The sequence below is a fragment of the Panthera leo genome, chromosome B3 (assembly GCF_018350215.1).
Source record: "Panthera leo isolate Ple1 chromosome B3, P.leo_Ple1_pat1.1, whole genome shotgun sequence".
Lineage (NCBI taxonomy): Eukaryota > Metazoa > Chordata > Mammalia > Carnivora > Felidae > Panthera > Panthera leo.
This window is the reverse complement of record NC_056684.1, coordinates 11,808,842-11,826,025: the sequence shown is the minus strand read 5'-3', so window position 1 is coordinate 11,826,025 and position 17,184 is coordinate 11,808,842. Positions and strand designations below refer to the sequence as shown.

The 17,184-nt window shown below is 40.0% G+C and overlaps 1 protein-coding gene across 6 annotated transcripts in view; it reads right to left on the bottom strand.

The window, feature by feature from the left end:
- CHD2 (chromodomain helicase DNA binding protein 2) overlaps positions 1 to 17,184 on the bottom strand; it is a 122,715-nt gene that overhangs the window by 62,776 nt on the left and 42,755 nt on the right. For 5 of the 6 annotated variants that reach the window (XM_042941085.1, XM_042941084.1, XM_042941087.1 and 2 more), the window contains 6 exons: positions 16,559 to 16,603; positions 16,211 to 16,389; positions 13,879 to 14,003; positions 10,745 to 10,961; positions 8,483 to 8,572; positions 7,440 to 7,630 (listed from right to left, as the gene is read on the bottom strand). In XM_042941085.1, the coding sequence (XP_042797019.1) occupies positions 7,440 to 7,630; positions 8,483 to 8,572; positions 10,745 to 10,961; positions 13,879 to 14,003; positions 16,211 to 16,389; positions 16,559 to 16,603 (847 nt within the window). Of the gene's footprint in view, positions 1 to 7,439; positions 7,631 to 8,482; positions 8,573 to 10,744; positions 10,962 to 13,874; positions 14,004 to 16,210; positions 16,390 to 16,558; positions 16,604 to 17,184 lie in introns of those variants that run through there. The other variant, XM_042941090.1, reaches the window with a different exon arrangement.

Below are 17,184 nucleotides of genomic sequence, written 5' to 3'. Positions count from 1 at the left end.
GAAAATTAAAAGAATGAAAACAGTATGCTAGAATTCATGTGATAAATATGCAAACAAATTCAGACTGGCCTAGACAGCAGAGGCAGAAGCAGAAGCAAAAACAAAACAAAAAACAAATCTTATACCAAGAGGTTACATCTCTGAAATCTGCTCTACTGAGTTATTTTGTGGAGTGGGTATGCAGTACATTTTGCAAGTGATTATACACTCAATTCTTGGGGCTTGCTTTATCTTTTTGTATTTTTAATACCAAGCACCATGCTTTGCAGAACAGTACTTACAAAGTAAATGACTGGTACATATTTTAATAAAGGTAGTGATCAAATTGCTAAAAAGGGTAGTAGTCTGGTCAGAGCCACCATGCAGGAAAACTGACTGGACAGACCATGTGCTAAGAAAACAGATTACAGTTGGTTAAAAAAAGAACTAACTTCCGGATTTAAAAAACAGTAATAGACCAGCGAAGGAAACAATCAGCAAAACTAAAAGGCAACCGACAGAATGGGAGAAGACATTTGCAAATAATATATCAGATAAAGGGTTAGTACCCAAAATCTATAAAGAAGTTATCAAACTCAACACCCAAAAATCAAATACTCCAGTGAAGAAATGGGCAAAAGACATGAATGGACACTTCTCTAAAGAAGACACCCAGGGGCGCCTGGATGGCTCAGTCGATTAAGTATCTGACTTCGGCTCAGGTCATAATCTTCCAGTTCATGGGTTTGAGCCTCGCATCGGGCTCTTCCCTCTCTCTTTGCCCCTCCTCCACTCATGCTCTGTCTCTCTCTCCATCTCTCAAAAATGAATAAACGTTAAAAAAAAAAAAAAAAAGAAGACATCCAGATGGCTAACAGACACATGAAAAGATGCTCAACATCACTCATCATCAGGGAAATACAAATTAAAACCACAATGAGATACCACCTCACACCTATCACAACAGCTAAAATTAACAACTCAAGAAACAGCAGATGTTGGCGAGGATGCGGAGAAAGAAGAAACCTTTTTCACTGCTGGTGGGAATGCAAACTGGTGCAGCCACTGGAAAACAGTATGGAGGTTCCTCAAAAAACTAAAAATTGAACTACCCTACGATCCAGCAATTGCACTACTAGGTATTTATCCAAGGGATATAGGTGTGTTGTTTCAAAGGGGTACATGCACCCCAATGTTTATAGCAGCACAAGCAACAATAGACAAAATATGGAGAGAGCCCAAATAACCATCAACGGATGAATGAATAAAGATGTGATATACACACACACAATGGAATATTACCCAGCAATCAAAAAGAATGAAATCTTGCCATTTGCAACTACATGGCTCGAACTAGAGGGTATTATGCTAAGCAAAATTAGTCAAAGAAAGACAAGTATCATATGGCTTCACTCATATGAGGAATTTAGGATACAAAACAGATGAACATAAGGGAAGGGAAGCAAAAATAATATAAAAACAAGGAGGGGGACAATGTAAGAGACTCTCAAATATAGAGAACAAATGGTTGCTGGAGGGTAGTGGGAGGAGGGATAGGCTAAATGGGAAAGGGGCATTAAGGAAGACACTTGTTCGGATGAGCAGTGGGTGTTATACACAGGGAATTAATCACTAGAATCTACTCCTGAAACCGTTGCACTATATGCTAACTTGGATGTAAATTTAAAAATTAATTAATTAATTTAAAAAATTTAACACAGTAATAGCCTGTCACAGTTGAGGAGATGAAGGTACAAAAGTTATCTGACCAGGGGCACCTGGGTGGCTCAGGGACACCTGGGTGGCTCAGTCAGTTAAGTGTCTGACTTCGGCTCAGGTCATGATCTCATAGGTCCGTGAGTTCAAACCCTGTGTTGGGCTCTGTGCTGACAGCTGAGAGCCTAGAGCCTGCTTCAGATTCTGTGCCTCCCTCTCTCTCTGCCCCTCCCCTGTTCGTGCTCTGTCTGTCTATCTCTCTGAAAAACTAAATAAACATTTAAAAAAAAAAAAAAGTTATCTGACCAAACTTAATTTCGCTCTGTACAATAATTTTTCTTCGGTGGATCATTTCTTTGACAGGACCAAGTGGTTCTGTAGCACCATCTGGAATCGAAGGAACTACAGCTAAGGATGAGGAAAATACTGGATTTTAGTCCTCTGCATACCAAGCTCAGGCAGAAACAAAGGTAAATCTTAATTCCTTAACTAATGGAGTTGCATGAATCTTTGTGGAAAAACAATCTTTTAAAAAATGTTTGAGGAGCACCTGGGTGGCTCAGTCAGTTGACCGTCCTGACTTCAGTTCAGGTCATGATCTCATGGTTTATGAGTTCGAGTCCCGCAACAGGCTTGCTGCTGTCAGCACAGAGCTTGCTTCAGATCCTCTGTCCACCCCCTCTGCCTGTCCCTCCCCCATCCCACGCTTGCACTCTCTCTCTCCCTCTCAAAAATAAACACGTAAAAAAAATAAAAAATAAAAATATGCTTGAAAACAATGTTTTACAAAATTTTTCTCATGTTTATTCATTATTTTTGAGAGAGAGAGAGACAGACAGACAGACAAAGCACGAGCAGGGAAGGGGCAGAGAGAGGAAGAGACAGAATTTGAAGCAGGCCCCAGGCTCTGTCAACACAGAACCCAACACGGGGCTCAAACTCAGAGACCGTGAGATCATGACCTGAGCCGAAGTCAGATGCTTACCCAACGGAGCCACCCAGGCACCCCGAAAACAATGCTTTAAAAACAAAGCTTTCGAAGAGAAAAAGTTCTCTTACACACACACAAAACTACATCTCTAACTCCAATCCATCATTCCAAAAGTAATTCAACTGGCCACAAAAGAACACTTTGGATGAACTATCAGAATAATCATGTCTACTAGGAACGCCACAGTTGCTAAATAGCAAAAAAGTAATTATGACCAATTAGGAACCAAAATCCCTACCATCCACTCCAGTAGTCAAGTACAAAAGGGCAAATCTAGCTAACCATTCATTGGTGGAAACTATGCACCACATTCTTTTTTCAGGGGACAAGCACAGATGTTGCATGGTGCCTCAAGACTCCTACTATGTAGAATAGTCTCATCTCATCTCATCTCATCTCAGTGGTGCTATGTAGGATGTACTTCTTCTCTTAGAATTTGAAGACCAAAGGATATTTATTGACCTTAGTCATAGAAGACCTGAAACTGACCTCAGTCCATCCAACTTATTGAATGATAAGGGACACATTTTCATCATCTAAGTCAGCATTCTGAAGCAAATACTTCCAGTGTATCAAAAAGACCCAATATGAAAACTATAAAGTAATACACAGGAAAACACTCTATTTCAGAAAACAAAGGTTAATAATAAATAATTGACAATTTGACTATTTCTAAACTTTTCTACGTTATGTTTTACGGCACTTGTACCTTTGAAAAGCATGCTTTATAAAAACTCGGCCTTATGCTAATATGTGATGAACAGGGTCTCATTACAGAAGGTACAACAGACTGTTCAAGACGAGAAGAGGGCAACTGCCTCCATCCTCAGGCTACTATCGACTCACAGAGCTCTGTGGAAGGGACAGAGGACCCAGGTGAGAAGAAACAGGACAGGCAAGAGGACAACAAGGAGATGGGATAGGCAGGGTGCAGTGTGACAGGAAAAGAACCTCTAACATAGTGTTTCTCGACTGGTGGTGATGCCCAATGTCCCCCAATCCCTGGGGGACACTGGGAATGTCTGGAGACATTTTTGGTTGTTACCACTGAGAAAGAGGGCAGCTACTGGGGTAGTGGCGAGGGATGCTGCTCAATAACCTATAATGCAAAGGACAGCCCCCAGCAAAAAAGAATTATCCAGCCCAGAATGTTAATAGTGCTGAGACTCAGAAACTCTGCTCTGAGAGAAGGCAGAGAAAGGAGGGGTGCCGAGGGAGCTCCACTCCCAGAAGCACACCGTAGTGAGGGTGCCTGAAAAAAAGAGAAATAGTTTCAGCCTAATCTGCTAACACAGTAGTCAGGGCAGCATGGTTAGAGTGGTCAAGCTTCTCTACTCATCTTCTGAAGAGTCTTAAACTATCCTTGAAAAACAAAAGTCAAAAAAAGACAGCCACCAACAAATGAAAATAGAGAATTTGTTGCTAGTAGTCCTGCCTCACAAGAAATACTAAAGAAGTCCTGTAAGCTAAAAAGTGTAAATTTTAACCCAGTGACAAAGTCCACAGGGAGAAATAAATATAACTGGAAATGATAATATAAATGTGTAAATATGAAAGACTATATGTTTTTCTCTTATTACTTTAAAAGACAAACCTGGATAAAGCAATACTTTTATCACTGTCTTCTTGGGTTTACAACACAAGGAAGGAAATAAAAACGAAGCCATCCTGGAGAACAGTTGTTATATTTTACCAGAATTAAACTAGTATTAATCTAAAGAAGACTGGGATGAGATGCATACTAAAAACCCTAACAACCAGTAAGAAAATAACTTTTTAAAAAAACCAGTTAACAGAAGAGTTAAAGTGGCACACTATAAAATACTTGTTGAGACAAAAAAGGCAGTAAAGGAGAAATAGAAAAGAGTAAGACATATTAGGGAGAAAAGTAAAATCGTAGACATAAATCCAACCATATCAATAATTACATTAAATGTGAATGAATTAAATTCTTCAAAAGGCAGAGACTCAATTAAAAAGGGAAGATCCAACTACATGTTGTCTACAAGAGACACATTTTTAAACTCATAAACAGCAATTGAAGTAAAAGGACAGAAACAGCATAACATGCAAACAGTTACCAAAAGACAGCTAAAGAGCTGTCACATCACACAAAATAGACTTAAGGAACAGGAAATATTACTAGAGATAAAGAGGGACATTTCATGATAAAAAGATCAACACATCAGGAACAAAGAACAATTACAAGCATGCACAAACCTAACACCTGAACCCCTCAACATACACAAAGGAAAAAGTAACAGAACTGAAAGTAGCAGATCACTCAACAACTACAGTTAAATATTAAAATATTTCACTGTCAATAACAAAACTAGCCATGATGTCAGGAAAGGTATGTAAGACTTGAATAAGACTATTTATTAACTAACTTGACTTAATGGACATTTACAGAACTCCACCTTATGAAAGCAGAGTATTATTCAAGTACACAAAGAACATTCTCCAAAACAGAAAACATACTAAACCATATAAAAAAGTTTTTTTTTAAGATTTATTCATTTTTTACAGAGACAGAGCATGAGTGGGGGAGGGGTAGAGAGAGAGAGGCAGACACAGTATCCGAAGCAGGCTCCAGGCTCCGAGCTGCCAACACAGAGCCCTACACGAGCTCGAACCCACGCACTGTGAGATCATGACCTGAGCCGAAGTCAGACGCTCAACCAACTGAGCCACCCAGGCACCCCAACATGCTAAACCATATATAAATAACAGTGAATTCATTTAAAACATGTTCTCTAAAACAAAATTCAATTACAAGTCATCTGGGAAAACCTAAATATTTCAAATTAACCAACACACTTTAAAAAACAAACAAACAAAAACCATGCAACAAAGAAAAAAACACAAAAGAAATTAGAAAATAGGTGAAACTGAATAAAAACTTGGGCAAGAGATTTAAGCAGACATTTCACCAAAGATCCACAAAGGGCTAATGAACACATGAAAAGATGTTCAACATTTTTAGTCATTAAAGAAACGCAAGTAAAATCCACACTGAGATACCACTACGCTCCCACCAGAATGACTAGACTGATGACATACCAAGTATTGGTGTTGGTATACAGAACTGGTAGGAATGGCAGATGGAAAGTAAATACCTACTTTCCAAACAACCCAGCAATTTCACTAAGTATCCAACCAAGATAAATAAAAACAAATAAATAAAATAATAAATAAATAAAAACAAATGTCCACACATAGACACAATAGCCCAAAACTGAAGCAACTCAAATGTCCATCAACTGGTGATACATGTAATGGAGTATTACTCCACTTTAAGAGAATAAATAAATCTCTATGACACAGGTACATCTCAAAAATATTATGCCAAATGAAATAAGCCAAAAACAAAAGATTACTTATTAGGATTCCATTTATATGACATTTCTAAAAAAGTTAAATCTAGAGATGAAAGCTGATTAGTGACTGCCTCAGACTAGACACAAAAGCAGATTTAACTACAGGCAAGAGGGAACTTTCTGGGTGAAGAAACTATTCTAGAACTAGATTATGGTGATGGTTGCACCAATACACAAAGTTACTAAAAAAAACGAATTGTATACTTACAATCATGTATTTTATGATATGTAAATTACATCTCAACAGTGTTTACAAAAAAGTTAACAACACATGGGGGAAGAGACCACTCATGTTTTTCATTATGCTATCCAAAATGCCTTGCTTAGTTTATGGCACATAGCAGGCACTCAAATATTTTGAGTTATAAAAAAAAAATTGTGGAGCATTTCCCTGTCAATCTGACAACTCCTGACTAGTTACTGCATGCCAGATACTACTCCAGCCAATGTGGACCATTGAGGAATAAAGTAAACATGATCCTTGGTACTTCTGAATGCATAAATTTAATGACATGAGATGAATGAGGAAGAAAGGAAAGCAGTGAGGTACCACATAGAAAAAAAAAAAACTGGGTAGGGTGATAAGCATGTCTGACAGGCTTTTGTAGGTTAGGTGGTCTGAGAAGAATCTGAAAGGAGGTGGTCATAAAGGCTCAGGCAAAAATGTTCCTGGCCATGTGAAGATGAGGAGAAAGACCATCCCAGATAAAGAGTGGCAGTGGCTTGGCAGGTTAAAGGTACGGAAAGCTGGCAGAACAGCTGGCCATTCTGGGATGGGATGGGAGGAATCAAGAGTACCATCGAGGTGCCACACTGGGCGGGGTCTCCCAAGGTAGGGCAACAAATTTAGGTTTCATTTCAAGCATCACTGAATACTGCTGGATAACTAAGTTTTATGAAATGTGTATACCATCTCCCCCATAAAAATCTTTTCAATAAAGACCTCTATGATTCTTTAGTAAATTACAGATCTGAGTAATAGCTAATGCTGATTGCTTCTGTTATCACAGGTTTGGGTTTAAGATATTAACACCTGTCAGACTGAGTACCTTGTATACTTCATTTCAATTCTTGATTACCTTATAACAACAGTGAGAAGGTCTAACATTTCCTGTTTACCAATTATTTCCCCAAAGCATTAACAGATTCAAATGTCTTGTAGATAATAGGCTTTCCTCCTTGACATGCTGAATTCTGTGCCTCCTAACATTTATTATGGAACGTTTTACTAATTTTATTCCTGCAGCAGTTTAATGTTTTGCTGTTCCCAAATCATGTCATCTGTTTTTCCTAAGGTCTATTTTTAAAAAGTTAAAAAGCATTGGCATTTCAGACATTCTAGCATCTTTCGAAACACATAGGAAGGAGCTTACTTCTCCGGCATAATAAAGTGCAGCAAGGACCAGAGCTCTTTGAGGGAATTCTGCAGAGGGGTCCCCGTAATCAGGAGCCTATGGTGGGACTTGAAATCAATCAGAGTTTTATACAATAAAGAGTCATCATTCTTCAACCGATGGGCTTCATCCACTCCCAGAAAGGCCCAGTTAATACTGCCCAGCACAGTCTAAAGTAAAAACAAAACAGAACGAGCCACCAGGTCAGAAGGAAACCCAAAGTACTTTCAAGTGTTAATTATCTCTGTACAAATGCCATCACAAAGGTAATACACAGAAACATTTGTTCTTCACGGACTTAAAATTGTATTAGGACTCTTCTGTTTAGTCTGTGTTTTGCCAGACTAGTGTCTACTCGAAAGAGCACACCACCATCCAAAAGGTTTTGGGGGAGAGGGGGAATCTCTTATGCCACGTACTGCTGCATGCCCCACGGCAAGAACACAGAAATTGGTATGCTGGGCAAAAATGATACAGAAACAAAAACTGTGATTTTGCAGTCTCTCCTTAATTAAGATTCTCCTCTGCCTATTCTCCACCCCAACTCTGAAGCACAGAAACAACAAAAGCCACCAAATTGAACTTATTTACACTTATCTCCAGTGGGACCACCTGCCACATACATTTCTTAGTAATTGTAGAAAAGAGAGGATATGAAGAACTTCATTTTTACGTCCTCCTCACAGAGACCATTCACATCATCTGTTGTGGAGAAATTCCTTTACGATGATACGATGGGAAACGCCTGGGATGGCACTCAAGCCCAGGTTCCAATGGCCGACTAGAATCTCAAGTAAGTTACTGGCTTCAATACCCTTTCATCCTATTATTTAATTCAATTGGACTAAGCGATCTAAAGTCCCATTCAACTGTAAGGTTCTGATTTTTATTTATAAGCTCAGTATTCTTTGTGGATTTTTGTTTGTTTACTTGTCTGTTTTTAACTAAATAAAGAAAAGCAACATGGCAAGCGGGAAGCACAGAGCCCACCATTGGGACAAGTCACACTACAAATTACACACCTTATCTTTTAAGAGAATCTCATATGTTGTTATAAGTGCATTGAACTTCAGCCTTTTAGTCTGAGAATGAATCCATTCATATTCCCGTATCTAGAAGAGAAATCAGTAATTAAGATACAATTTCAACTTTTACCTTTCTTATCACCAGCAGTCTTGTGACAGATGCATAGAAACACGCCAAATAAAAAAACTGATTAGAATTTAATGAATATTTTATACATTCTAAATTGACTGAAGCAACCAAACTATAGAGCAGTAAAAGAATTAAAAGATCACTGAGCAGCAGAAACTTTACTGCCAGAACTCAAATAACCTATCACTTCCCCCTGCCCCCATCCCAATACATCTGACAAAACTGACAAAAAAATGCATTCCATCTGCAGTTAAACCCTGGTGACTTGAACTGATCTAGCAACCTCCCAGAATGTGAATTTTCTTAAGGAATATTTTATTATTCTTTGCTCTTTGGTAGTGCGATACTTTTATTAACAAATAGAACAATTCCCAACCTCTGGCTTGGTCAGAAATTTCATTAATCTAGAACAGAAAGATGTGGCCTCCAAGAAAAAGGAAAAGGAAGGTTACAGAATGAAAATGTAAAATGCATGAAAATAATGTTAATGTAAAGGAACACAAAAACTAACACATTCATACTGCAGTGTGACCGGGAGTCTGGCAGGCACATGGCCCATCATACTACAGTGTGATCGGCCGCCCGGCAGGCACGATGGCCCATAACAAGGCTCCTGTAGTTTGGCTGTCAAGTTGGGGACCGGGAAACAGGACAAGGAGCACGTGCAGGTAATCACCACCAAGTGGGAAGAGCAAAGAAAAGGAGTATGAGAGTCCACATAGAAAATTTCCCTGACTCGGGGCGCCTGAGTGGCTCAGTCAGTTGAGCATCCGATTCTGGCTCAGGTCATGATCTCACAGTTCGTGAGTTCGAGCCCTGCATTGGGCTCTGTGCTGACAGCTTGAAGCCCGGAGCCTGCTTCAGGTCCTGTGTCTCCCTCTCTCTCTGACCCTTCCCCCACTCGCACTCGGGTCTCTCTCTCTCTCAAAAATAAATAAACTTCAAAAAAATTTAAGAAAAGAAAAGAAAATTTCCCTGACTCCACAATTTTCAGAGTTCACTTTGTCTTCACCTTTGAATGCAGTGCTTGAAGCCATTTTGCATCATCTAGGAAGTGTTTTCTTTTGTAATGGTTAACAAATAGATTAGCAAAGCTAAGAACGGCTTAGAAACTCAAAATTAGAGCAGGGAAATCTGCAAATCTACCAGGTTTAGGTTAGACGACTTGAATGAAAATATTTAATAAAAGTAAGTTTCAATCGGTATAATATATAACATATCTCTCAAAAGTTTGAGAATTCCTGATGGCTTTCTCTTGGGATAAGCAATCTCCCAGAAACAGTTTTCTCTAACACACAGTAATGAAAGAGCAAAGGTCTGGGACCAGACACATCTCTGTCCCAACCCCAGCTCTGCCACTTTGTAGCTGGCCTGTGGACAAGTGTTAAACTCTGAGTCCTTTTCTTCCTCGGTCGGTTGGAAAGAATACCATCCACTATCATGAGGACTATCATGAGGACTATCATGAGGATTACAGGTCATATACCTGTAAAAGGCACCCAGCACAGACAAGCCCTCACACACAACAGGTGCTTTTAAAAAAATTACTCATAATCAAGAAAAGAACCGCTAAACAGAGATCAACTCAAGCCTCTCTGTTCTAAGTTCCCTATGCTCAAGTTAAGGTTGAAAACAGACAAATAATTCTCATTTCTATAGCCCCAGCAAAGTCCATTGTCCTTTCTCATTATTCCTACCTTACTAAGTTATGCAACCTCACCATTTTAAAAGGCTGGGAAACAAACTCTAAGAACTTGATCATTTTTAGTAGTATCTCTCTGTTCAAACAGCAAAAATAATATTAACATTCCACAGGGTATTAACTCCATCTTATAATCCATTATAAATAAAATAGTCTTAGAAATATGAGACAAAGAGAAGAAAAACTAAATACTGCAATCCAACTAAAACAAATTCCCATTCACATACTGCTATTGCTTTCCTTTAATATAGTAAGCATATTTTAAAGAATATGTGAGTTGCATTTTTGTGATACATAAATCTCCCAACAGTGGGGGCACATTACAGTGTCGGAATCATAATGTTACTAAAGACTATAATGGTTTTAGGTCAATTTCCAAAATACATTTATAACACAGATTCTATCCCAATTCTTTTTGTTTACACACCGTATTTCTGCTCATCAGGTCACCTATGTAAACCACTACGTTAATCTCTGGTGCCCAGATTTCAAACTCCCTCTGCCATGAGGTGAGGGTGGATAAAGGGACGACTATAAGAAAGGGGCCATACAGCTGGTGTTGGTGGAACAGGTAGGAGAGGAATGATATGGTCTGGATGGTCTTTCCTAGGCCCATTTCATCAGCAAGGATTACACTGTTACTTCTGCAGGAAGAGAAAAATAAAAACAAAACAAAACAAAACCATTAGTACGTGTACACACACACACACACATACACACACACACACACACACGCACACAAACCAGCATGTGCACAAACAGCAAGGACACCAATGACTCCCAATTCACCAAGCAAGGCACTGGTTACCAGCCTCAACTGTATTTCCTTTGTAGTAGAAACTACAAAATAGCAGAACAAGTGATCTAAGTACAGTCAAGCTTTGGAAATACTTTAAGAGCTTACTCAGACTACATTCTTTACCTTGCATTTTGTTCTTTTACATCTACCCCTTGTAACACAGAAGGCAGGTTTTGTTTTATGGGGGTATCCAAGAACATGACCTTGGGTTCCACCTTTACAGAAAGCAGGGGGGCAAACTGGCTATCCCAACTGCTGGTGAACCCTACAGCCTGATGGCCACGTGCCTTTGCTCAAATCACCCACCTACTCCACTGCATGCCGCTGGGTTGTTTAATGCTACATACACTCCTCCCCAGGCCTATGTGCTGCAGATCTGGAGCTTGGTTTGTTGTTTTTTTTTTTAATTTTTTTTTTTTTTAACGTTTATTTATTTTTGAGACAGAGACAGACAGAGCATGAACGGGGGAGGCGCAGAGAGAGAGGGAGACACAGAATCGGAAGCAGGCTCCAGGCTCTGAGCCATCAGCCCAGAGCCTGACGCGGGGCTTGAACTCACGGACCGTGAGATCGTGACCTGAGCTGAAGTCGGACGCTTAACCAACTGAGCCACCCAGGCGCCCCAGAAGCTTGTTTTAAATACAGCACAGTCTACAGCAGAGACAGGCTGCAAATCAGATTTCTGAATCCACCCTACACCTACCAAATCAGAACACCTGGGAAAGGGCTCAAAGAGCTGTACTTTTAACAGACACTTCTGGATATTCTGATGCAGGTGTATTCCTTGGACCACACTTTGAGAAACACTGCTCTAGGAGACAGTCTGGATATTTTAACAGGATATTAACAGGAGAGGATTGTTCAGCTAGAAGAAAAACACTTGAAGAAATGGCCAGAGTAGGAAAGTATGTTCAGGAAATAGAAAATAGCCCTTTTGGCAGGGAATTAGAAATATATACATGGCAAAAGGCTGCAAACATTAAGAGTTTCTAGAAAAATCAGGCGATTAAAGGTTTATACATGTATAACAAATGTTTAATCAATAACCCAGAAAGAACTAAAAATAATGGACAAATTACAAAGAACTGAACGGATTAGAAATACAAGACATTTAATTTACCAAGAAGAGACTGAATTTTTAAAAATACATTCCGTGTTCCACAGAATGGCTAGTTTTATGGGAAAAGAAAAGGACAAAGGCAAATATACTGGGGCAGGGGAGAAGGAAGAGGCCATACCTCTCTATAAATCTGAATCTAAATCTAAATCTCTATAATCTAAATCTCTATAATTTATGCACTATTCAGATATGTTATGTTCCTTTGTGTAATTTCCCTCCTATTTCTCTCACCTTTCCACACTAGTAGGGAGGAAACAGGATTTTCTCCAACATTTCCTCTCCCTAACAAACTGCCATTGTTCATACACTGAAAGAGATTTGAATGGATTTCCCTGTTTTTCTAAAACTAGGCCAAAACAGCATATTACTTAATGTAAGGTTCCTGTGACTAGGGCCTAACAACTGTTTGGGTCCTCTTCAGCACACAGTGTGACAGTGATGTTCGTGACATGACTGCACATGACATCTTTGTGGCTAAGACCCTTCAAGTACAAAATGAGAGGGCTGGATCACACAACCTCTTGAGGTTCCACCTAGCTTTAGAACTATCTTCTAGGAAGATGAGATCTCCCTGTTCTCTGAAACAAAACCAGTTTTTATGCAATTTAGAATAGTCCTATCAGACTTACATCCTTAGTCACACAAACTGAAGCTCACCAAGGGCTCTAATGTTCATAACTGAATGCTAGATGCTGTATTAGATTTTACAGGACAAAGAATATAGGTAGTTTCATTGGGAAGCAGGCATTCTAAATGTACCTCTAACCAGAAACCACTTTTTGGCATTGAGAAAACCAGTTCACATGGTTTTATTTCCAGGCTGCAGTTCAATTTGGAAACAAGAATTTTTGCCTTACTGTAAAACACTGAAGCACTTAAGAATTGCATATGGGGGAAGGAGTTTGCAGGTAAGCATTAAAGATCCTTCCCACACTGTATGCCCTGGGAGGACAGGGAAACTAGGTCTGTCGTGGTTCACTGTTAAAACTGTCCAGGCCTAGATGGGGCCTGACACATAGTAATCAGAGACTACTTAGATTTGCAATTGATCTGATGGACAACATCCATGAGTACTGCCTCCAAGCACCTTTAAACTTCAAATGCTTTCATTGTCACACCTTTCCTTTTCAAAATTCAGGTGGTTTTGTTACAAAAAGTAAGGACAATTTTATAGGTTCAACCATCAGAGACCTTCCTCTACATGGGACAGTATGTACAGCAACCTTAGGAGGGAGGGGGGTGTTTCACACTATTCTTCAGCACTACCACAAGAAATGAAGGGAAAGGTTTCCCTGGCCTAGAAGGAAAATGAATGGAAAACAGACATCTTCTTTCTTCCCGAGAAAAATGACTTCCACATCACAGATGTGGGCAAATTAACTTGCTACTTATATTCACACTCAGAAACAACATGTTATGACATAGGTTTCTGGCTAGGACAAATTATCCCCAAATAACTAATTAACAAAGTATTCTTTACTTCAGATTAAAATGGTATTACACATACATATGAACTCCTACCAAAGCCTTCTCTCAATCACATATTTTTGTTTCTATAATACACAACAGAAATAATTATTTGCACTTAAAAATAAAGAAGCCAAAAACGGTACAGAGAATTTCAAACCTATTTTCTACCTACTTGCACCAGGAATGAGCAAGCCAGTTGAGACCTTCTAGCTGATAATCACGAAGCTCCAGATTCTCCCCTCCTAAATATGCTGGCTGTTTCTTTAAAGCCACAAATCGTGGTCTCTGCTTCAAGGCCTGAAAGACAAAAAAATTCACAAAGCCCATGTCTGAAAAAGACTTTCTTCCTATTCCCATGTTAAAATGCTACCTATGATTTATGTGCTCTGAACTAAAGCACAGAAGTTTACATTTCACATCTGAATCACCAACCTCACCTACCCCACCGCACCCACACCTCCTTTCATTGAAGTCTGTACTCCCGAAGCCAGATGTATCCTGAAATAGTCTTTGGTTAACGTGCTCCTGTCCTGAAGTCAGTCTGTGAACATCCTTACACAGCACTAATTTTACATCATCTCTATCATATGGCAGGGAGTGCTCCATTTTCATCTTTATAATCTCATTTAAACGGTACAAAACAAGACCACTGGGAAAGTCTGTATATGCCAAACACAGCAGAAGGTCACCATGAGAACATCTAAAAATTCCAAAATGCCAACCCCCTGACCTTGAACCCCCCAAGTGTGTGAGTTTGGTTTTCTAAAGGAAAGGATGTGAAGAACATCAGTCTAGTAAGGTCATGTCTCTATGCTTTGCACAGTACAAAATGTGGATTCTGTGACTAAATCCATTTGGGAAACAATGTAATACAAGTTACATAAATTTCATTACTGTGACTTTTCAAAGTCTAAAACGCTTGTCCATATTGTGAATTTACAGAAAAACTTCATTTAGGAATGCTTCCCAAAGTCCTTTGGCCACAAAGTCTTTTCATAGCGAGCATTTCTCTGAAGATTAGGGCTCTATGGCATCAGCACCCTATTACATGATGTACCGCCCTAACAGTGTATTTGGTTAAGGTGATTACCGACCGTCTCACCTCTCCTCTGTGAGCACCCAGCAGTGAACAGAACCTGACTCCTCACACCCAGCCACCGAGCCCCACGTCCACTTCTGCCACGGCTCCCCCAGAGCTTCCTCCCCTCCAATCCTTGCATCCCACAGTGACTTCCCTTGTCCGCACACTGTGGTTCCCTCACGGACTTCCAGGGCATGTTTCTGGCTGGACCTTCTGGCTTTCCTAACTACACACTGCCATTACACGAAGTTTTCCGAATACAACACTGTTTCCATCATGCTGCTCTCTCTCAGGGAGGTAGGCGTGTCCATACCCACCAGATAAAGCCAGCATTACCCTCCAAGGTATTCAAGACATGCACACTCGGACCTAAGTGCACTTGCCAATAACACCTTCCTCTCTTCCAGCCCCAAGACCATCTTTCTCCTGATGCCTTTCAGGGGAGGGCAATAACCTGGGCCCCCTTCCATCTGTCTATCCAGCACCAACCCATTCTTCAAGAACCAGGGCAATTCAAGTAGTGCAATCTCTTTAACCCTTTAAACCTCCTCATGGACTACTGGAGCTCAGTGACTCCTGCCTCTGTATTTCTCTGACCACAGTTCGTTTTTACACTCACTGCCCCCTCAAATACACACTGAATTCCACAGATGGCGGTCTGGTGCCATGAACTGGACGTCAACTCCTCAGAGACAGAGCCCATGTCTTACACAGACTTCTTCTGCCAAGGACCCAAGCACACCATTTTACATGTGGAATGAATTCCAAAAAAGGGAAAGGATTTATGCAAACAATCAAGCAAATAAAAAGCCTAGATGTTTAGTTTCTAACTTAGAATTCAGAGCTTCTCCCCTTTCCCATCACATTTCTTTGTTTTATTTAAGTTTATTTATTTTGAGAGAGAGAGAGAGAGAATGTATGAGCTGGGGTGATTGAGGGGCAGAGACAGGGAGAGAGAGAAAATCCCAAATAGGCTCCGTGCTATCAGCGCAGAGCCTGACACAGGGCTTGGACTCACAAACCATGAGATCATGACCTGAGCTAAAATCAGATGCTCAACCAACTGAACCACCAGTTGCTCAACCATCAGTCACTCAACCGACTGAACCACCCAGGCGCCCCACCATACAATGTCACGTCTCTTTAAAGTGCTTAAATTCTTTCAAATATTCTGCACAATATCTCTAATTAGACATATCCAGTTCCGTGAATTTTAAGATTAAAGAGGTCAGCGAAGCCATTATACAATTCATCTTCTTCTGTTTTAATATTTTCCTTTGATGTCAAGGTTAATTCATCTTTCACGTCAAAATGGAAATTATCATTTACTTTTGTACATTTTCTCTTCCCAATATCTATGTGATCAACCCTTCCCACCAACACATCTTTCCCCGGAAAAACCAAAAGCCAGCCATCACCACACCTTGCATTCTCTCGTTGGGATGGTTTTTGAGTTGTTCCGACTATGGAAGCTGTCAATACAGCTCTGGAACTTCTTTCCAATCAAGGCTTCATCTTCCCAGCTGCACTCTGAATAGGGCAGTCCCATCCATTTGCATAGATATTCAGGTTCATTTGAAGGTGCCGGCTTCCGACTGTGAGCTGTTTGGTATACAAAAATTAGTAGATTAGCAACTGTCAATCAAAGAAGGGGAGTGTCACTGTTTTACACATGACCATTGAAACACCAAGTGGCAAAACTAAATACACTGCAAAACCTGAACTGCTCTTAGATGCTCACTAACATTTGTTAACCAAATCTTTTGCTTACCTGGAAAATCTGATTGACCCAATGTAGATTTGCTTGTCTTCACGGCTACACAAATGGAAAATACGACAGAAAAGTTATCACTATAATCAAGGAAAGAATGACATTTTAGGTCCTATGAATAAGAATACAAATATACTCTATAATCTGATATCATTTAAAAAAAAAAAAAAAAGGAACACCTGTCTTGCTCTCACAGCCCTGAGTAGCTACAACCCCATTTCTGTTCCCCTTTACAACAAAACTCCCCAGGAGAGTTGTTTTCACTCCCGGTGTCCCCCTCATTCTCTCTTGAAGCCACCCCAATCAGGCCTCATCCCCACCACTCCACAGATCCTGAACCAGCCCAAGTTCAAGGATCAAGTCTCAGTCCTCCTTCCCCCCAGAGCATCATGCTCTCAGCCCCCCTCCTCTCTCACCAGACTTTCTTTCTCTTCTCCTGTGGCTTCTCCCTAACTTCCAAAACCTGGAATGCTCTCAAACTTCCTAGTCTCACGAGGTATACTATTTCTGATAATCTCAGTAAATCTTAGGCTTTAAATACTATCTACATACTGATAAATTCCCAAATATAAATCTCCAGCGCAGACTGAGAGTTCTAAACTCCAAGCTCACATATGCTACATACA